At 49.8% G+C, this 22,474-nt stretch overlaps 1 protein-coding gene across 1 annotated transcript in view; it reads right to left on the bottom strand.

Annotated features, from left to right (window-relative positions):
* Positions 1 to 22,474, bottom strand: part of GABBR2 (gamma-aminobutyric acid type B receptor subunit 2) — a 354,769-nt gene that overhangs the window by 61,963 nt on the left and 270,332 nt on the right. The window contains exons 10-12 of the mRNA XM_024734390.1: positions 19,955 to 20,105; positions 16,909 to 17,041; positions 936 to 1,043 (exon numbers count right to left, since the gene is read on the bottom strand). Coding sequence (XP_024590158.1) covers positions 936 to 1,043; positions 16,909 to 17,041; positions 19,955 to 20,105 — 392 coding nt within the window. The remainder of the gene's footprint in view (positions 1 to 935; positions 1,044 to 16,908; positions 17,042 to 19,954; positions 20,106 to 22,474) is intronic.

The raw sequence follows: 22,474 nt of genomic DNA, 5'->3' as shown, positions 1-22,474 counted from the left end.
CAGTCTGGCAAAAGAGAGAAGCAGCCCATCGCACCCCTTCTCCCAGGGCAGGTGACTGGCTGCTTCAGGCCAAGCTGGGGAAGGAAGAGGCGATGCTTTTGAAGGCAGTTTGAGGTTTTGAATATTATGATGGACTCCACATATTAGCTGTTGACCAGAGGACCTTCAAAGTCATGAGACTTGCCCGAATTTTTATCTTAGGAGCAAGGGAAGAAGAGTGCCAGCCATCGGAAGAGTTAGAAAGGACAGTGAGGGGAAAGCTTCTCTATGACTACATCCTAAGGGTCAAGCTTAATCAACATGATGGTTACAGCCAACCACAGAGGTGGCAACTGCTTTCCTCCCACACGAAGGAAGGGCTCCTGTCCTCTAAGGGCCTCTTTGAAAATGGAAGCATTAAATCAGGCCCCTGCCCTGTTTCACTCTCCTCTTTCAAGGGCTCCCCACTGCCCACAGGTTAAAGTTCAGGTTCCTTACCGTGGCTCCTGCCTTCCCCCTGTGGCTTCCTCCTGTACCCTTTCCCCATGAAGCCCTCAGCAACGTGAACACACCCCTCCCCTCACCAGGCCTCTGTGCACACAGTTCCCTCTGGGAGAGGGAAAACTCCCCAGCCTCTGCTTCCCACTCATCCTCCAGGTTTTAGCATAGGTGTCACTTCCTACACCAAGCCCTCCCTGGGTGCTATACCCCAGTATCCCCCATATGGACCCAACCAGCCCTTATCACCTTGCATTGTAAACGCTTTGTTAGCTGTCTGATGTCCCCAGGAGGCTGAAGGTGTTGGGGGCTGGGGTGGGGAGGGATGGAGGGCTGTGTTTAGCTTGAATCCCCAGGAAATAGCCCAGTGCCTGGCATACAGTAGGTGCCTAATAAATCTTTTAAAAATAAATACTAAATGAACATTGCAAACACCCTGCAACAGAAGGAGGCATTACCTTCTTCTTCATTTTCACATTTTTGAAGATGGCGTGGACCCTCCATGTCTTTGCGAACATTGCCCCAAAGGCGGTCGTGTAGCCCACGGTGAGAATCCAGGTCCTGACCTAGAGGCCATGAGAAAACAGAGGCATTAACATCTCCCGGGGGACGGACTTCATCAGTTAGGAGAGTGTCCCAACAGGGGGACTCTAGATGGGGACAGATGCTCTACTTTACACACTAGAGTTTTACTAGCATCAATAGTCCTTCAATCACATTTCAATCTGATAGAGGTTTAGTTCTATTGGCCACTCGCCAGACCAGGGCCAGGGCCCTGGGCGCAGAGGCATATGAGATTCAAATCCTGCCTTTCATGGGCCCACAGCCCAGAGGGAGCCAGTCATAGACAGAGGCACAGAGGCCCCCAGGACCACTGAGGCGCCACTAAGGGGTTTCAGACCAGCCCTCTGATCTTCCCTCCCTCCTTTCCTTCTCTGACAGCCTTCTATGTGGGGAGACAGGCCTGCAGAGGTGCTCCCAATTGCTGATTTCTCTGCCTCCTCACTCAAGTCTCTAGGAGACGAGGCAGTCCCAGGAACCTCTTCCACAGGACTCCCAGGTTCTGGGTTGTGGGCAGCGGGGAGGGGAGAGCACTGAGCTGCAGGGGCTGAGACTGGGCAGGACAACAGGCCTGCATGGCCCTTCTCCAGCGCTAGTGACCCAGCCACTCTGGTAAACCAGGGCAGAACTCAGCCAGAACTGGCCCCGGGGATGCCTGACTGGCAGCTGCACCAGCCCAGCTCCTGGCCATCGTCAGGGGCTGCTCATTGAGGGGGAAGGCCAGAGGAGAGGGGCTGTGACCTTTCCACTCCCACCAGGGGCCCGTCTCCTCATGCTTTTGGAGAGAGAGGAGCGATGCTGCCTGGGTCCCTGCTCAGGACTAAGGCCTTATCTGGCTCTCAGCTGTTCCATAGCACCGAAGTGTGCCCTGATCCCCAGCCCCGGGCTGGTGGCTGCCACAAACTTCCAGCCCTGATAGGAGCCAACAGCCTGATCCTTGCAGGCTGGGTCACCACCTGTTAGGTCTTGGGGGCCTCCTGGATGCCCACTCCCCACCTGCACTGCCATTGTGGCCAGACCCCAGCCTCTCCCGAGTCCACCCTCACCGGCTGGTCTGGATACCCTCCAAGAACCAGGAGACTCCCCTAGCTCCAGGTTGGTCCCCACATCATGGCCCAGGACTGGGCTGTATGCCACTGGGTTCTGGGGCCTCCCACTCACTGGGACAAAAAGGCTGCGTGCTCCGTGAGCTCTGGTTCTAGACTATGGTCTTTCCCTGGCTCTTTCTCAGCTCTGTTGAACTAAGTTCCCCCTGAAAGGTCCCCACCTGCCTCAGCTGAACATAGCAGGAAGGTGGGCGCGTTAGGAGAGAGAGAGACAGTTGGGCTGGAGTGGACAGGCCGGGCCCTCTGTGTCCAGAGCCCAGCAGGTTTGCCCACCTCAGTGCTCCTATCCAGCCCAGGGCTGCAGGCAGTTATGTAGGAGGTTCCCAGACATGCTCCCTTCAGGGAGTCCCTTCACACTGCCTTTCTAGCAACTTGGTTCTCTAGCTTTTCAGAGACAGGGCATTTCCCCTTTCCATTTTATCTGTAAAAGTAGGAACTGGTTCGGTAGATGGCAAGACCAACCCCCTAAGGTAGGACAACAGCATTACCTCGATTGTTCAGAAACACAGATGGGTGAGGTGTGAATGCTGACAATGGTAAGGGTGAGGACTTAACCTTCTTCTTTTTTTTTTTTTTTAATTTCAAAAATTTCAGACAGGCAAGAACGAATCACAGTACTTTAGAGAAGGTGTAGGATGGCCACGTCATTACCCGTATTATAAAACAAGGATGGAAGAAAAGTAACAGAATAGAGACAGGGAAGGAGCCAATTATTCGGAATTTAGACCTGAGCTTATTCAATGACCAGATCACACATTCCTAGCCTATCAGAGTTGCACAGGACTTTACAGATCATTTCATTCATTCATTCATTTGTTCACCTGTTCATTCAATGAGGATTACTGGGCCAGAAACTAAGTATACGATGATAAAAACAAACAAATAAAACAACAACAACCAAAACCAGAGTGATTTTTTGGAGTCATCAACTGAGTTGAGAAAACCCCTTTGTAGATGAAGAAACTGAGACTCAGGGCATTAAGGTATTTCTCCCAACCACACCTCCCAGCTCCAGAGCTGAGCCCAGAAGTCAAGGCCTTGACCCAGTCCAGCCCTCTCTCCCCCACATCATGCCGCCTGCTCCTCGGAGAGTCTCCTTACCCCAATCAGGTCCATCCCCGCCCGGGAGGCAGCTGTCAAAGGGACAGCACACTGGGGGAGTAGCTGACCAGCCTGAGAACTGGCTGATTTCAACACACTTTTAGAGCTAATGGTTGACATGACTGTGAAGACCAATGGTCTCCAAGCCCTTTTGATCATGTCCCCCATCAGAAAAACAATTTTAAACACGAACATATACAGAACAAGGAAATTTTTAAAAGGATGGTAAGAGATGAAATAATATGGTTATTTTTACCTCATAATGTGGCAAAGATCTCTTATTTTGGGTTAAAGTATTACTCCAATATGCTTGGCATTATTATATTTGCTTTGACTTATATTTTCTTTGGCATAATCATTTTCGGGCCACTTGTCTATTTTGTAGGGTCAAATTCATTAAGACCCAATAATACAAGTGAGTTAAGTCAGTAAAAACTCGATGATGTAAATTTAACCTGGCAACTGGAAATGGCAATATGTTGCCATAAACTGAAAGCACAGAATGGGTGAGGATGCCTGGCCAGAAAAGAGGTAACCTAGCAGGCCCAAGACCTGCTGGCAAGGTTTGCTTAAGCTGGTGTTTGAGAACTTGGATTTGGGGAGGGTTCCCACCATTCCCTCAATGATAAGAGTGACTCTGTGCCTGAAGGGTTTGTGCAAACAGCGTGATTTATGCCGCACACCTGCTTTCCTTCTGAGAGCCTGGAATTTTGGTATGTGCTCAGTAGAGGGTACCCAGGTGACCGGACCCCAATAAAAACCCTGGGGGCTGAGTGTCCAGTGAGCTTCCCTGGTAGACATTTCGTGTGTTGTCACAAGTTGTTGCTGGGGTATTAAGTGCACCCTGTGTGACTCCACTGGGAGAGGCTCTGGGAAGCTTGCACCTGATTCCCTGTGACCTCACCCCATGTGCCTTTTCACTTTGCTGATTTTGCTTTACGTTCTTCCTCTGTAATTAATCATTGCTGTGAGTACAATTCTATACTGAGTCCTCCTAGAGAATCACTGGACGGGGGGTTGTCCTGGGGATCCTGGACACAATGCCCTGTGGCTGGCTCGTGTCACAGACTGACCAACCACTCCGTTCTCAGGAGAGTTCCTGCATGAGACCACCAGACACACCCACTGGGCCAGGGCCCCGGGGTCAGTCTGAGTATTAAATCTTAGTAAAGCTTAATTTCTTTCATTTTTTTTTTTACATAAAAAAGTAAACAAAGGCTGTAATACATTCTTCCACAAGATGATCCCAGTGGGTTCACATCCCATTTGGAGACAGCTCTTCGGACAATGATGAAACAACACTAGAAGAAATACTCTGGAAAGCAGGAGAGTGGGACCCTTACCAGCAGAGCCACCTACCCCCGGCTGCCTCTGCTCAGGGTCATCCCTGTGCAAAGGAGGTGTTTTCTCTCTCCACTCCTCCACCATCGTTTTTTTAAAAATTTATTTATTTTATTTGTTTTATTTTTGGCTGCATTTGGTCTTCGTTGCTGCACGTGGGCTTTCCCTAATTGCGATGAGTGGGGGCTACTCTTTGTTGAGGTGCGCGGGCTTCTCATTGCGGTGGCTTCTCTTGTTGCAGAGCATGGGCTCTAGGCACGTGGGCTTCAGTGGTTGTGGCGCACTGGTTTCAGTAGTTGTGGCTCACGGGCTCTAGAGTGCAGGCTCAGCAGTTGTGGCACACGGGCTTAGTTGCTCTATGGCATGTGGGATCTTCCCGGCCCAGGGCTCGAACCAGTGTCCCCTGCATTGGCAGGCGGATTCTTAACCACTGCGCCACCAGGGAAGCCCCACCATTGTTTTAAGATGGAAATGGACCCTGGGGTTCAGTCCTTGACCCTCTTTGTCCTAAAAGGGCTCTCCCTGAGTTATCACTCCCACTCTCAGGCTTCAACCATTTTCCTTGTGCTGACAATTCCTTTATCTCTTTCCCTGTTCCTATTTCTCTTCTGAGCTCCAGACCTGCGTATACCACTGTCACTGGAGACCTAGGTGACACTTAGGTGTCCCATAAAACCTTCACACTCCAGAGCCAGAGCTGAGCCCATCAGAGCTTCCACTGAGTAGCTCCATTTCCTCCCGACTCAGGGATGGTGCCACTATCCACCTGTCACCCAAGTTAGGGACCTGGAAGTCCCCCAGCAATCCTCCCCTACCCTCACTCTCCTATTCAGTCCCCAGGCCCATCTCCTTCTGCTGAACCACCCCCAGACCCGTTCTCTGCCCTTCCCACGCCTGCACCTCCCAGGTTCCCTTGCCCTCTGGCTTCTGGCTGGATGGAGGGCACCATCAGGAGATGGGAGGGGCCAGGAGAGAGAAGACGGGGTATGTGCTCCCTGCAGCCACTGCTTCTGTGCTGTCTCTGGCGGCAGCTGGGCTCCTCACGTGGCTCTGGCCCTCTCTGGGCTCAGGAAGAGGCCTAGGAGTGGTGAGGGCTTCCTGCGGTTGCCTCAACACCTGTATTTTCTTCCTTAACCCCACCTACACCTCTGTAGGTGGTCCCTTCACTGGGGTCTCTCCCTGTGAAGCACCGGGGTGGGCTCTGTTTGCTGCCAGGGCTATGCCTGATGACCATCGTACTCCCATGTCTCTTGTTAGTACACCCCTCCTCTCTGTTCCTGTGGTGTCATCCAGATTAGTCATTACCATCAGGGACTCTGGAGCCAGACTGACAGGAGTTCAAGTCCTGGCTTTGTCACTATCTACGTGAACCTGGGCAGGTCACGTAACCTCCTTGAGCCTCAGTTTCCTCATCTGTGAAATGGGGGTAACTAATGCCTTTGACTTCGTGGAGTGGTTGTGTGGATGAGATGAAAGAAGGTATGTAAAGGGCTGAGGTTCTTAATCAATATCTGATTTTTGTCCACGAGTTCCTTATCACTGCTCACCGGACCACTGCAGGAGCCTCCAGCTGGTCTCCCGCCTCTCCCCTCACCTGCTGCTCATCCATCAAACACCTCCAAGAGGGACTGTTCTCCAGTGCAAATCTAAGCAAGTCTCCTTGAGTTTAAACCCTTTACTGCCCCATTGAGCCCGCAGGTTAAACTCCAGATTCTTGGCAGGGTGTGGCACCCACCACCCACATCTCTCCAGCCACTGCCCACATAGCATTTCACACCCAAGCAATTCCACGCTGCTTAAACGTCCCCACACATCACACTGGTTCACGATGCGGGCCTGGCACTGGCTATTTCCTCCACTCATCATGCCATCCTCTCTCTAAGCTCTTTACAGATTCTCATTTGTCCTCCAAAATCCATATTCGTGGGACACCTCCTCTGAGAAGCTCCTCCCAGAGCTTGCAAGGAGGTCACAGCTGCCTCCTCCCTGAGATTTCTGTCCTCATGCATGTTTCTGCTGTGCTGGTCATGCATGTTTCTGAGATGATGTCCACTTGATTACTTGCCTGCCTCTCCCACGAGATGGTGCAGGGCCTACACTGCCCACCTTTAAATCTCTGGATCCAGCACTGAGGGGGTGATTGGGCTGGGTGGGCCCGCTTAGGTGGTAATGAGATCACCAAAAATGTGCAAGCTGAGCTTGAGCAAGCACAGGAAAGGAAGACTGCAGACAGAACTGGAGAACTGGATGGCAAAAAAGGCTGAGCTTATGGCCTCAGTGGTCCCTTCCTCGCAACGAAATATGCTGTCCTGGAGGTAGTGAGCTCCCCATCACTCCATGGATTCAAGCACAGCTTGGAGGACCCCATTTCAGGGTGCTATAGGGGCACTTCCTGTGCTGAGGGAAGTTTCATTTGATGACGTCCCAAGTATCTCCCTTCTGGGTGACTCTATGATGCCAAATAAACTAGAAGGTTCTGCAGGGCTCAAATGATTCTGTTTTCTCTAATGATTACATCACCTCTAATACAAGTCTCTACTGATTCATCAACATAAGACAAACAGCTACTTCACTCTCTCTCCCAAAGTCTTAAACACATTTATTCTAATGTTAATGTCTTTCCTGTTTTCTCCTTAGACATAAAGCCCCTGGCCCCCTCTGCACACAACCTGACATGCAACCATGGGGAAGAGGAATTTTAGGCAGGCAATGGCCATCTCAGTCTCAACTATGAAAAAGGAAAAAGCAATTAGAGAACATCTCCAGATGGAAGAAAAATCTACACCCGGAGCAATTCTGCTTAGCTGCTCATTCAATTGATTTTGGGAAGGCCTGCTTGCCAGAGTGAAGGGCTTTCACGGCTCTTTTGGGGACCAGCAGGAAGAGGAACACACAGCCTCCCTTGCAGGTCTGTTCTGATGATGACTGGGTTGGAGGAAGCCTTGTCGGCTGGCTGGATGTTGGGGGCTGAGCCGTTTTCCTGCTGTCCAGAAAGGTTCGGAAAAGCGCCTTTTGTTTCATTCTGACTGTTCACCCCACATGATCAATAGTGAGAAGGCAGGCAAGGGAGACCCCAGACTATCTAAAAGCAAGCCCCAGACCTCCGTTACCCTGAGGCGTTACAGTCTGGAGCTGAAAGGTGAGACTTCAGCCTGGGATCTCCAGGGCCTGCCTGTCTTTCTGGAGGGAGAGGTGGTGAAGAGATTCGGAGTGTTTCCCAAAGCAATATGCCTCTGAAGAGCATGCTCTAGAAACAGCTCCAGAAGCCTCTGTCTTACCCAGTGTCCTTTAAGTAAGATCTGCATAGAAAATGCCTTCTAGAGTTTAGAGTACAGCAAAAACTTTCTGGGGGAACAATTCAAGGGCTCACAGGAGATTCTGGGCACAAACAAGGGTACTTTGGGACCCAAGTTAGGGCCAGTGGGGCATCTTAGGAGACCTGGGGCAAATCAGAGGAAGCCACCCTCTCTAGAAGAAGGAGTTTCCAACAGGCACCCCCTCAAGGCCCTTTCTGAAAGGCCCCCACCTCCTTAAGACCCTATCAGCTGAAGAACTCGACTCAGAGAGCAGATCGCAGGCTATATTCAGTTCCCGCCCACTTCTGACGCCAACACCCTTGTGCAGTGCACAAAATACATAACCGTACTTGGTGGCCTTGGCTCAGGCAACGAAACAGGGAGGAGGCCCTTCTTCCCCTTCCCCACACAACCCTCGCAGGTACCTCAGTGACTGGAGGTTAGGGAGCTTTCTGGAAGCACAGCATTCTCAAGATGGGCAGTGGTAGCGGGGGGTGTGGGTGTGTGCTGGGGAGGGGGCTGACGTGCACCTCCATGCGGCTCCGTGGACTGAAGGTGTGGATGAGTGGGTGTGGAGGCAGGAGAGGAAGTGAGGTAGGAGGTGTATAGGCCCCAGGCTGAGCAGCTGCAACTGGTCTCCTGCTGATACTTCAAGATAAGAGACCAGCTGGAGCATTGGGCCTGGATTAGGTGAAAGGCAAAGTGACCACAATGTCTTCATTCTTGTGGTCAATAGGATTTCCCAGTCTGGCCCATGCACAGAAGGGGTCCTCAGTGTAGGGGAGGCACGAAAGGAGGGAAGAAGTGCCGCCCCGTAATATGTCCTGCCAACCTCCGAGAAACCTTTGTGCTGGAATCCATCTTGGCTGAGAGATGTGTGGGCACACCAGGAAGGACCCAGTGTCAGATCAAATATGGGCACAAGCAAGATGACTGGCCAGAGACAACTGGAAAACTGCCCGCATACAAGCAACCTAAGCTGCCCCTATTGTGTACAACACACTCCAAGTTCGCCTGTGTGCTCTTCCACACGTACTTTGCTTCTAATAAACACTGTCTCTATTTCACAATCTTGGTCTCTTTGCTGAATTCTTTCTTCAAAGAAGACAAGGACTGAGGTCCTTCTTCCAGCCATTCCAGCACTGGAATCAGAAGGAGAGATGGATGTGCCACTGAGACTGCAGCTGCTAGGAACTTTGTGAGCAAATAGGAGGCATCTTTCAGGACTTCCATTAATAACTGCAGCTCCTTCTGAGGGGTCGCCTATTCTAAGCCTTCCCTGATTGGTCCCTCCACTCCCTCCCCTAGGCCTGTCTCCATCAGAGCATAGAACACACCGAATGGGAGTTATTTGTTTAACTACATCTTCCCATCTTCCCATCTACGCTAACTCCCCGAGGGCAGTGATTTGTGTCCAGCTCTGTGCCTGCAGACCCTCATACACAGTAGGTACCTGGGAAATGTTACCACATGAATGAATTATAAGACAAGGGCTGGGGCTTGCAGTAATTCACATGAGGGTGTGTGGGATGGGGGGACATCATCTGCACATTTGCTGGAGGGTCTGGGGCACCCCTGGCACCCTCCTCAGCCCCCTCCTCTGCAAGCCAGAGGTCTAGGGAGCCCTTCACAACTGAAGACCCTGGATGGCTAAGAACAAAGAAGATGGGGGTGGGGAGGCTATGGCCTGTCCAGGACCCTAATTGGCCCAAACAGGCCTTGCCAACACCAGCTCCTTCAGCCACATCCCTAAGTTGATCTAAATCTGCCAGGAAAGGTAACCATCAAAGCCTGTGGGCATCCCCTGGCCCAGCTTTCCGGCTACCTTCTGAAATCACAAAGCACTTTACCATATGGCCAGCCACCAACAACATGGGATCACATGCTGAAATAGCCCCCAAACCACAGTTTTACATCAGATTCTCTCTCAACTGTCTCAAAAAAAAAAAAAAATCACCAAGCAAAAGAATATCACAGACATTTATGGCCTTTTACTTGAAAACATCACTAATTCCTACCACTCTTGAACTTACTGGGAGGCCAGTTGGGTGTTCCCAGGTAGCCTTTGCCTTTTGAGTCAGAGTTATAAGATCCTAGCATCTCTGGGAGGGCTGGAAGAGGACGTCGTGCTTCCAAATCCAGTATCCAGACCCCCACTATTCCATCCCTTCCCAGCTGCTGCCTATCCGGAGCTCATTCATATACCTCTTGTGAGCAGGGTGGATGGCTGAGAGCACGCTTCAGGATCCAGAACCCAGCACTCCATCCTGTGATGGGATGGCCCTGCTTCCTGAGATTCCAGGGTGGAGGGCTAGGATCACCTTTCCTAACTGGCCCAAACAGGCCTTGCTGATTCTCACGGGACAGGGTTTCTGGTGCTTCCATTTCCTTTTATCATCAGTCTCCAGGAGACAAACTCAAAACTAAGCATGGGTTCTAATCTTGACCTCATACTCTAAGTGTGGTCTGTGGATGCAGCATCAGCATCACCTCGGAGCTTGTTAGAGCTGCGGCACCTCCGGCCACCCCAGACCTGCTGAGCCGAAATCTGCATTCACCAAGGTCTGCAGGTGATTCACATGCCCTTTGAGCAGCACTGTCTGTGTGGGCAGAAGTTAGGGCGGTGGTTACTCTTGGGAGGGGGGTGCAGATAGTAACTGGAAGCGGGTAGGAAGGGCTTCTGGGATGCTGGCAATGGCCTGTTTCTTGATCTGGATTCACAGCTGAATCCAGTTTATGAAAATTCGTTGAGTTATACGCTTATGAAATGTGTATGTGTATATGTACTCTAATAAAAGGTAAAAAAATAAAGGAGTCAGGAATCTCAGCAAGTGGAGGCAACTGGGAGATAAAGCTGAGCCACGCTCCTCGGGGCTTCCATCAGAGCAGCCCTGGGCTGAACTGCCTTCTCCTAGTTCTCACATCAGATTCCAGTGACTGGGGACTCATGTCCAAGAGATCCCACCTGCGTCATTCTTACCTCCCCCGCAGCCTGCCCTGAGGCGCCTTTCAGCACTCAAGGTGGCTGAGGTACAGCAGCTTGGCTTTGACTTAGGCCCTGAGTCTGTCCCCGACCCAGATCTAGCAGAGCAAGGACATGTAAAGCTGGAAGTTGCCATGGACATACCTACACACAATCAACCAGCCATCAACCCCAGTTTTCCAGCCTCTTCTTCATGCCAAGTTTGCTCTGCTTTATTAGTATCTCTCTTAGCTGTGTCCAGAGGTGAACACAGTTATTCAGACACAGTCCCATCATTCACTCATTCATTCATTCATTCATAATGATAATGGCTAGCATTTACTGAATCTTGTTATGTGGCAGGCACTAAGTGCTTTACATGCACTATCTCATTTAACCCTCACAATCCTATGAGTATGCCCATTTTACAGAGGAGTAAACTAAAGCTCAGAGATGTTAACTAACTTCAAGTCACACAGCAGGAAGTAGTGTAGCTAAGGATTTGAATGCAAGCATTCTGGCTGAAATTCTCTTATATGCCAGGCACTATGCTATACTTTGGGGATGTATCAAAAATGAATGAATAAATATACTAAAATGACTGAATTATACACCTTAACAGGGTGAATTTTATGGTATGTGAATTACAGTAGGTCTCCGTTTCTGTGGGTTCCACATCTATGGATTCAACCAACAGGGAGCAAATTGAAAATATTTTTTAAAAAATTCCAGGGCTGGGCTTCCCTGGGGGCGCAGTGGTTGAGAGTCCGCCTGCCGATGCTGGGGACACGGGTTCGTGCCCCAGTCTGGGAAGATCCCACATGCCGCGGAGCGGCTGGGCCCGTGAGCCATGGCCGCTAAGCCTGCACATCCACAGCCTGTGCTCCGCAGTGGGAGAGGCCATAACAGTGAGAGGCCCGTGTAACGCAAAAAAAAAAAAAAAAGAAAAAAATTCCAGAAAGTTCCAAAAACCAAAACTTGAATTTGCCACACCAACTATTTACATAGCATTTACATTGGATTTACAACTATTTACATAGCATTTGCATTGTATTAGGTATTATGAGTAATCTAGAGATGATTTAAAGTATATGGGAGGATTGCTTATAACCTATGCAAATATTACATCATTTTATATAAGGGACTTGGACATCCTTGGATTTTGGTATCTGCGGGGTTTCCTGGAACCAATCCCCTGCGGATACCAATTATATTCCAATTAAAAAAAATCTGGACAAAAATTTTGGTTGAGATAAATATTGCCCACATTCCTAAGAATTTAGTTGACCTGTTTTTCCTGGTATAAACCAGCTAACAAAAAATCAAAATATTTCTTTAAAAAATGAATGAAATGTCTCAGACATCTTTGTAGTCCGACAGAGCTAGTTCCATACTTTGGTCCTGCCACCTAGCCATGTATGACAGAGTTTCGGTTTTCTCTCCTGTGAAGCGGGGACAGTGAACCCTGCCTTGTCAGGTGGTTATGGGGATTTGAAGGAAAGGCTTCACCTGGCTGCTGGCCCAAGGTAAATCACAGCAGAGAATGCTGAATTTTATGAGGGCACAGGCTTGGGGAGCTCACATGGCACTGCTGATCACCTCCACGCCCAGAAATGCCCTGAATGCCCCTGGAGCTGTTGAGACCTGCACTGGATCAAAGGCCCACCTGGGTCTTCTCGTCCTCACTGCAGAGTCCCTTCTTACCCCTCCACGCTCCTGCTGGGGTTTCTGCCTAGGATTCCACAAGGAAGGCGAGCACCTTTTCTCTTCCCCACCCACCTCGCTCCCTCTCTGGGCTGCCAGGGGCTGGGATTCCTGAGCTGCATAAGCGAGTGTGAGGGCCCTGCCATCCCCCTGGCATGGGGGCTCTGGCCCACGCCCAGCACTGTCCTCATAGGCAGCTTCGTGCCCACAGGGGCCATGTTGCTATGGTGATTACACTACCCACTCAGTGTCCAGGGAGACAGCACGCTGTAGCTGCGAGCTGTTTGCAAGACTCAGTGCAACTAGGCTGGGAAGATGCCAGAAAGGGTCAGAGGGAGCGGGGGATGGGAACTGAGTGTGACTGCTTCCCTAGCTCTGTGTGTGTGTGTGAGTGTGTATACACATGCTCACACATGTACCCACCCCACTGTCCGAGTTATAACAGCCCTTCTGAGCAGAGGCACAGCCCCTCGAGAGGCATAATCCCGTGATCGTCACAGGTTTCTTCCTGAGGTGGTGTTTACTGTTTATCACTGTGTTTAGTTTCTATATTGAAAACTAAAAGGGAAAAAAGTGGCATTCATATGGCAGCAGAACAGACTGAACTGTGCCTTCTCTTACTCCACATCTGAAGCTGGCGTCGTGGTCCACCTTGTCCCTTGTCCTGTGAGATTTCCTACAGAAACAGTGTGGGACACGAGGAGATTTTACCGTGGCAGGGAGAAAGTTGCCCACTCCCTCGTTACTTGCCTGACACTCCAGGTGGCTCCTCTGAATTGTCTCATTTAGCCCACACCACAGTCCCGCATAGGGATTTGTTGTGCTCATTTCACAGATGACAAAACTGAGGCCCGGAGAGGCTAAGTCACTTCCACAGTCCGGAGGTAGTATGTGTAGGGGGCGAGAGTCAAGCCCAGGCTGTTGAAGACCTGTGCTCACCGCACTGGGGGCCTCCTAGGCCCAGAAAGTACACAATCCAAGGCACCAAGTGAAACAAAGGAGCCACGACCCCTCTGGAATAGCAGGTGGACAACCCACATTGCACCCACTGGGGTGCACTTAGGCTCTAAATTTAAGAGCTTTTGGTTCCCCTTCCTGAGCAATCAATATTGGGGATGATTAAATAAGTGACCCCGGTCTTAGCCACGCACACATTTGTGCTGACCCAATTCAATCCACACTAGTTAATCTATGCCTTTTCTCCACAGTCACGAATGTGGGCTTCCCCTTGCAGAGCCTCCGAAACAGCCCCGACTACAAATAAATGAATCCTCAGGGTGGGGAGAACCAGGCCCTAACATCTTCAGAGCCCTCATGTTCCAGCTAATGCTGATTTGTAAAGCGCTTTATGATTTATTCATACCGCCTTGCCAGGCTTCCCAGGACAGCCTTCCCCTCACGCAAATGAGCACGACTCCCAGAACAGAATGTCAGGCTTCATTAAGAGAAAACACCCGGGTGTGGGGATGTCCTCGTTTGGGCTCCCTAGCCTGCGTCACCCAGTGTCTGTAGGATTCGGGGCAAACTCCAGGAAGCACCTGTGCTCTGACGGCCTTTGGCTCGTGAGCATGGTGAGATGGCAGGAATTCCCTTCAGGGAGGGAGAGACTCTCCAAGGGCTGGGCCTCATGTCTCTGCACCCAAGATGGGACCTCGGGCCAGTGGATGCATTCCCAGGTGGCAGGAGCCGGCAACAAGGAGCTGGGAGGGACTGAAGTGGAGCTCTGCCCCCGTGATTCTCGGCCAGTAGATCAAGGTGGGCCCCTCAGCTCTCGGGGAGCCACCAAAAGATCAGAGCACTGTGTAAATGAGAAGTCACCAAACCGGCCCCTGGAACCATTTTCATTACTGCCGTCGTCATGGTCTCCTCAAACTTGGGGAGGGCGTCCCCAGGGACAGAGGAAAGAGGGAAACCCCTTGCTTAGCTTCTTCAGGGTGCCTTGGGAGCAGCCCCTCCCTCGGGCCACACTACTGCCCAGGAAAGCTGACCACAGACACACCTGGCACCCATGAGCTCACAAGGCCCCACAGGGCACAGAAGTCATGCTGATGCAGAACTGAGGGGGACCTCAAGCGCTTCACACCGCCTCTAGCGAGCGAGACACAAGCTGCGGTCACCATCCTTGTGCCAGAGGGTCACACTTCTGAGGGCACAAACTGCTAACCCACACCCACAGGGACTTTTGAGTGGCTCAACTTCTTCGGAAGCTGACTCCAGCACTCTGATGCCAGGCACGTGGGGGACTTGTGACTCGACTTCACCTCCTTAACCCCCAGAAGGGCAGAGTGAAACAGGGCAGAATAAAAAACTCTGAGTAGGAAGCTTCAATCAGGTGAGCTCTGGAGCACGTGGGGCCTGACTGCCCTCCAGGTCCACCCCAGAGAGGGAAGGATGCCTGAGCACCCCAGGGACCCCCTGGGGTATTGGGGACTTGACCACGCACTTCTCAAGTGGAACCTTTCAAACAAAGTACGAGTTCTGGGGACATCTCATTTGCTTGACAATTCACGCTGAAGCTGGCTATCAACAAGAGTCAGTCCGATGTCATCATCTGCAGGAATCAGGGGAGCATCACCACGTGCTCCAGGGACTTCCCTCCAGTCCACGGGCTGTCTCAGAGTCTGGGGATCTGTCAACTACAAATTGGCACTTGCCATCCACCCCTACAAGGATTAGATCATGTGCTGCTGCACCTGCTGACCTTCAACACCCCCTGAAAGGAGCTCAGGTGGAGAGCAGGAATGAGGCGCTCTGTGCTCTGGGAAAACCTGGCAGAACAGGTCTTCTGATAGTTAGATATTTTTAGGAGCCAATTTTATGATTCCAATTCTTATATCTCCTTATATCTAGAAAAGCACTAGAATCCTTCATGGTGACGTCTGCTCCTCATGACTAGCAGTAACCTCCTGCAAAAAATCTGTGCTTGATTGCATGTACTCCCCCCCTTCACCGAAATCACATATATACTGACCTTCCCCGCGGCCTCTTTGGAGCAGTTTCTCAGAGCTATCTGAGATGCTGTCTCCCGGGCTATAGTCCTCATTTTGTCCCAGATAAAACTTAACTCACGATTCTCACGTTGCGCATGTTTTTTAAGTTGACAGACCCAATGCAGTCCCGAAAGTCCAAGGTGTGTGTGGTGACCTGCAGCACATTTATGGGGTCCTCCACTTGTTTAATCCTCACTGCCAACCTTTACTTTATGATCGTCCAGTAGTGGGCGACACTAAGACTACAGAGCAGCAAATATAATCTAAAAGAGACTGCTTTCCAAAAAAGGGCCTACGTTGCTCTTAACACCTTAATAGAAAACAGCAATAACAAAAGAGTTGCTTTTGGATTAATCTGGTCAACACTGATCCTTTGACCATCCCTTCTAGCTCTGGTCCTCCAGGCGGGGAATTGGATGAATTACTGCATGTCCTACCCAGTTCTGAGAGATCACAGTAAAGTCCAGAAATAAATCCCAACTGGCCATCCTCATCCTAAAAAGTAAGCCAATGATACTTTCAACTGAGTTCTACACAATTGCTAACTGCTAACGTACAAACTCCTTAAAAAGAAAAACAACTAATAACAACAATAACTAGGCAACAACATTTTTAAACATGTTAATTAATTTTCAAAATAACATTGCTAAAATATAGTAAATAAATTACACTGTTTTGGGCTTCCTTAAATATATGCATTCTCAATGGGGGTGATATAGTTCCCAAGGGGAACAACACTGGTTCTTGAATGTGAGAAATTATTACTCTTTTATATAGAAACTATAGGTATATATACAGTACATAAACAGAAATACAGTATATCTTTGGTATTGAAATTTCAAGAAGGGATAATTAGAAAAAAAAAGCCTAAAAAGGCTCCTTATGGGGGCAATTAGCAAAAAAAGGGTTGAGAAACACTGCTGTTAAATAGAGAATAACGAAAGCGATCTTTTCTGTACAACTCAAAGTCATCCATACAAACATCTCTCCTTATATTCTGTGATGGCCGTCAAGGTTGGTGGGCAGACTTGTTCCTTCTTACACAGCCTTGACTCTGACCCCAGGCACAGTGCCTGGGTGGGCATTTTTCTCCCTTGCTTTTCTAGGTTATTCAATCATTCTCAGTGGGCTGTCTTCTAGCAACAGCCTGTTAAATCCAGGCTCTTAATTTTACAGGCAATACTTAAGTCCATTCTGGTCTGAAAGCTATACCGCGCTGCCCTGTTGAACTGCTTGAATGGCTGAACAAGTTGTCTGCTGCCTGTTCATGTATTTTCATGCAGTTCTGGGTTTGTATCTGTGTTTTTGGTGATTGTGGTCACCAAGAAAACCTTGTATCACAAACCACTGGAATGTGCAGAATGACTTACGGTGCAAAGGGTTTCGAAGGTCTTTTCAGAGACAAAGGACCCATCCAGGCCAAAGAGAAAGATGGATGCATAGGAAAGCATTCCTCCGAGGATGATAAGGTTGTTCATATATGGACTTGACATCTTTATCAGCCTGACAAAAGAAAGAAATACTATAGTTAGCAGAACTGTTAATTTAGCTACTCCTGCAGCAAATATTTTCTGAATGTGTATCTTGTCACCAAGGCTAGAGAAGGAGAGAAGAATGGAAACCTTGGTTTCCTTCACTGCCCTCTCCCCAAGACTGTGCTTCCTCTGATGGGCTGTTTCCCCCTCACTATAGGACCGCGATGCTATCGATTTCTAGTTGTTGATTTTCCTGTCTTCTCAGTCAAGTTCACCTATCACTTCTCTGGGGACAGCTTGTATTGCTGGCTTCTTCAACCATTAATTTTTAGTTTACACAAAGATGTTAAGTCAACAGGTTTTTTTTTGGCTGGGGCTGGGAAGACAGCCAAATCTAGAGAATTCTAATCTATGTTCAGCAACCTTCCACAGTGATCGACTGTCCTGAGCACAAAGAGGGCCACACGCATGGTACCTCCCGGTACCAGGTGTGGAGATGGACAATGGAGTCCCCACCCCCATCCTCCCCCTGTCTTCACCAGGCTGTGTTAAACCATCAGCCAGCTGGAATTTACTCTCAGATGTGTCTGGCTCCCCCAGCACAATCTGTTCAGAATGTCTTGGGTTTTCAGGTGCCCCCATGGTCCAGGTGTTCTTTTGCAGATTGTAATTATGGTCAGTTGTTCCCTGAGCATTTTCTTTTGCATTCTGCAGTTCTATTAATCCTTTCACATTTAAAAATTCAGTGTCAAAGTAGTAGAGTGATAAAAAGCCGGCTGTAAATTGTGGACCCCTCATGGGCTTTTGAATTGAAAGCCCTGAGTCCAGCAAGCACCCCTGTGACCTCATGAGGTGCACCCTTGGCAAGTCAATTAGCCGACTGAGTTTCCTCACCTATAAAAGCACATATACCACTGCCTAGGACACATGTGAAGCTGAGAGGGGACTGGGTCCCTGAAGGTCCTTTTGTAAACCATGAACCGCTAAGGCCCCTTCATTCTTATTACCATAGGAAGCAAGGAGGGGAGAGGCCAGAACTGAGGCAGGTTTCCTGGATGGGGTAGACCTTAAAGGATGAGTAGCATTAAGGAAGATAGAAGAGAGGGGGATTTGAAACAACAGTGACATTTATTTCCTATCTCTTTGTAGATTTTTTAATCTGAAAAGCCAGTCAAAAAATTCACACAGGGACTTCACTGGTGGTACAGTGGTTAAGAATCCGCCTGCCAATGCAGGGGACAAGTGTTCGAGCCCTGGTCCGGGGATATCCCATGTGCCTCGGAGCAACTAGGCCCGTGCGCCACAGCTGCGGAGCCTGTGCTCTGAAGCCCGCGAGCCACAACTACTGAGCCTGCGTCTGCAGCTACTGAGGCCCACGTGCTTGGAGCCTGTGCTCTGCAACAAAGGGAGGCCACAGCAGTGAGAAGTCCACGCACCGCAGCAAGGAGCGGCCCCCGCTCACTGCAACTAGAGAAAGCCCGCACACAGCAACGAAGACCCAACACAGCCAAAAATAAATAAATACATAAATAAATAAATTTATTGGAAAAAAAAATTCACACGGAAGCCAGCCTATTGGAAAGAGTAATGGTAATTCCCCCCCAGGAGGCCAAGAGGGGGTAGTTAGGAATTAAAGGAGTATAGTCTTAATGACAGGGACAACTTGCTGTTATGACAAAAACTACTGCAGCTTGCAGGAAGGGAATCTAACATTAAGAGCTGACCACATGCCCAGGGCCTTGTGTCGAGTGCTAACATGCATGGTCATCATTTAAGGCTTGTACAGAGTAGATCAGAGTTGCTTCAATTTTTTTTGGAGGCAATATTTGTGTTATCGGTGATAAATAAAACAACAGGTGAATACAACTTTCTGTTTTTCAGCAAACAGGTTTGACCTAAGCAGCTGCTACCAAAAACAAAATGAAAACAAACCCCAAAATGACAACAAAAGCTCTAGAGCCGCCAAGTTCCTCCTTGGCAAGCAGGGAGAGAAGGAAAACCTCTTCTCTTGGGATTGCGCTCGTCCCTGCAGCCCAGGAGGTCGCCCTGTGTGCCTTCTGGGCATGACAGCAGAGCCGCGCCGCCTCTGGGGGGCACCGAGGCTGTTTCCCCCCCCACCCCCGTGAAGGCCCACCCTCTGAGCCCTGCTCAGCCACTCCCACAACAAGGCAGGGAGCAGGGGTCAGGGATTTCTACGGAAACCAAAGAAGCTGGTTGTGCTCGGCAAACACCACTGCCTGGGGCGGTGGCCCGTACTACCCATGGCTGGGCAGAATAACTCGGAAAGTGAGTTGGTCTCCTCCGGAGAGGGAAGGGCACGCGTGGGGGAAAAGGGATCAAGGCCAGAAACCCAGGGGATAGGCTCTGCTACACACAGCAGTGCGGCCTCGGACGGGGCTCTCCAGCCCTCGGACATCGAGCCAGCGCTCTCATGTGCAATTGCGGTCGTTATTCGAGGGTCAACCGAGATGATGAAGGAGGCGCTTCCTGGGCTGTGATATGCTGTATGGATGGGAAGTGCCCTTACTGAACTCAGTGATCTCCCTCTGGCAGTGCTTCCTGAAGATGCTGGTGGGTGGGGCAAAGACGTTTGGGGAATTCTGCTTCTATATTTCTCCTCCTGGACCACCACACAGTGCACATGCATGGCCAAAATTCCAAGACCTGTGGACTTGGACCCTTCAATTTTGTTTAAGCCAGACTTCCTGTGCAAGCAGTGCTCCTGCCTGTGTGTGTATGTGTGTGTGCGCGCACGCTCGCGCACACACACACTCACATGAAACATCTAATGACATCCCAGTGACTAAGCGGCACACTTTGGAAAACTGCCCTAGTAACTTCTGTGCCCCTGGAGAACGTGTTATGTGATGCTCCTACACTTTGTCTATGAGGCTTGTCTACCCAGAAAGCACTATCCAAGAGGAGGGCATGAGTGACTTACTTCTGATTCCGATTCTTGATGTTGAAGAAGAGAAAAGCACTGGCCATGATCATTCCCAGGATGGTAAGGGCGGAGAGGATGCTGTAGAGAGGTAGGGAGATCTTACGAAGCTGTTCCAGGACGATGGTCTTGTCTTTTGGTGGTTCAGATCCTAGAAGATCAAGGAAAAGGCATCAGCTGAGCTCAGCGCACAGTCAGTCCCCAAGAACATCCTTGCCTGGATGCCCTTGACGCCCACCACCTGTGCACAAACTGTGCAGGACATGTCACTGGGTGAGCGGGCTCCAGCGGTTGGCCAGTAGGGAGCCTAAGCCAGGACTTATTTCTTTCTCTAAACAGAATCAATAAGGGATTTGTGATGCATTTAATCGCCATTAGAAGACTAGAATTTGGTCTAATTACCATGTTGAAAACCCATCGCCATTTATTCCCCAAAGGTACCAGTGGCTTAGAAGGCGCAGGGCTGGGTGCTGTGAGTAGGTACCATTGGTTGTCTTTGGGGTGAGGAACTTGGCTTGGGCTCTCAAGGACTCTGCTCTAACACATGATAATGGCCACCCCTCAACAGGTGGAAACCTTGCCTGTCAATTCCGTGGAGACATATATGTGCTCTGGCTGCGGATTTTCTGCCTCAAGGTCATTATGCTATAAAAGCTCTTTCTGGTTTTCCATTTTCATAAGACTTACTGTGGGAGGCAGAAGCTACTGGCATGCCTTCCCCTCCCTGCTGTGCCAGGACTGGACAGAAACTGTGGGATTCCATCCCGCTGTGTGACTGTAGAGATGTCTCTGCTCATTCTTCAAGGGCACCTGGGGGAGACCTGAGGGCCTCAGAGCAAACTCATCTTTATGGATGGTGGCAAAATTGTCCTGATTTACCAGGTACAGGCTGGTTTGGGAGGAAAGATGCAGGGACACCCTTTTCCTCACCTGCCCACCTCTTGTTTCTTGCAGATCCCTTTTTTCTCAGCTGCTATTTCAGGTCAGGTTTCTGCTGTGGAACTGTGACACTTTGAAGCTTTTCCCTCCAGTGTGGAATCGGTCAGATGTTCAAGAGTGGCCAAACCTGGGAGACCCACCAGGGGTCACAATGACCCCACCACAGCTGTGCCACGGGTGCCAACCTAGGTTATGCCTCCATTCCCAGGAGACAGGCAGAGGATGGGCAGATGTGGTGGCAGGGATTGAGAATTCCCCTGCACATCTGTTTAAAAAACTCTGCTAGCAAGTTCAAATGTGTTTGGAAACAATCAGTGGATAAAAAGAGTCTGAATCATCTAAGCAGTAGAGGTAACTGTCAGGTTCAAAACCAGCTAGAAACCTGCTGGCTTGGTTAATGTAAAGCATTAAGCACTTACATGCAAAGTAACACTTATAAGAGTGGCCTCAAGGGCCGCAAGTCAGGGCAAAAGCAGACTCAAGGTGATACAGGTAACACCATCTCTTGCTTCCAGAAATAAAAGCTCAACACCTGGAAATTTTTCCTCCCACTCCCTGTCCTCCTCCCCCCTCCCCCCACATAGCCTGGGCTGCATTAGGCACCTTCTGGATCCCCAACACAAGAGCTGTGAGTGCCCATGAGTTCTTGGTGGAAATAAGCTCCTCTTTGGGCACTAAGCAAGGGGGCTAGATTTGGATCAAAGGTTATGTGACTACTATAACCACTAGTTTGTGTAGAAACAACTTCAGAAAATCAACATCTCTTTTTCCACCTTGTCTTCCCCCAAAATGGCACCTTCTCACCGTGCATCTTAGCTAAGTCATTATGGAAGCCAAATGGTAACAGCTTATCAGAAGTGTTAGTAACAGCAGCAGTCCTGTTTCTTGCTCCCCACCCAATCCATTCATTCATTCTTCATCCATTCATCACCATCCTTCCTTCATTCGTCCTCATTAATGATGGGCATCATCATTGATAATCACCTTCCAACTGTCAGGCCTGGTGTGGGGCACCAGTGATTCAAAGATAAGCAAGACACAGTTCCTGTCCTCAGGGAACTTACACACTAGCCATGTTTTTTTTTTTTTTTTTTAAAAAAAAAGGCAGTAGCAAGCACATTTATTGAATGCTTACCATGAGCTGAGCACTTTAATAGAGATTTTCTCACTTGATCTAAGAGTCTCATGGGTAGAGAAGATTACTCCCATTTTACGGGGTGAGGGAACATGTTTTTAGGTGTTAAGTGGCTTTTTTTTTTTTTTTTGGCTCACGGGCCCAGCTGCTCCACGGCATGCGGGATCCTCCTGGACCGGGGCACGAACCGGCGTCCCCTGCATCAGCAGGCGGACTCCCAACCATTGCGCCACCAGGGAAGCCCTTAAGTGGCTTTTATAGCTAGTAAGTAGCAAAGCTGGACAGATTTGAACCCAGATCTGCCTAGCCCTGAAGCCTGTGCCTTAATCACTATGCAAAGTGCCTCTAGCGATGGGGTCCAGGTGGTGTGCGAACATCAGGCCCAGGGAGGCCTGAGCAGGAAACAGGCGGCCGAGTGCAGTTCCACCAGATGGGGTCAGGAAAGG

This window comes from Neophocaena asiaeorientalis, unplaced genomic scaffold (assembly GCF_003031525.2).
Source record: "Neophocaena asiaeorientalis asiaeorientalis breed wild unplaced genomic scaffold, Neophocaena_asiaeorientalis_V1.1 scaffold192, whole genome shotgun sequence".
NCBI classification, from domain to species: Eukaryota; Metazoa; Chordata; class Mammalia; order Artiodactyla; family Phocoenidae; genus Neophocaena; species Neophocaena asiaeorientalis.
The sequence above is the reverse complement of the archived record's forward strand: the minus strand, read 5'-3'. Positions and strand labels throughout refer to the sequence as shown.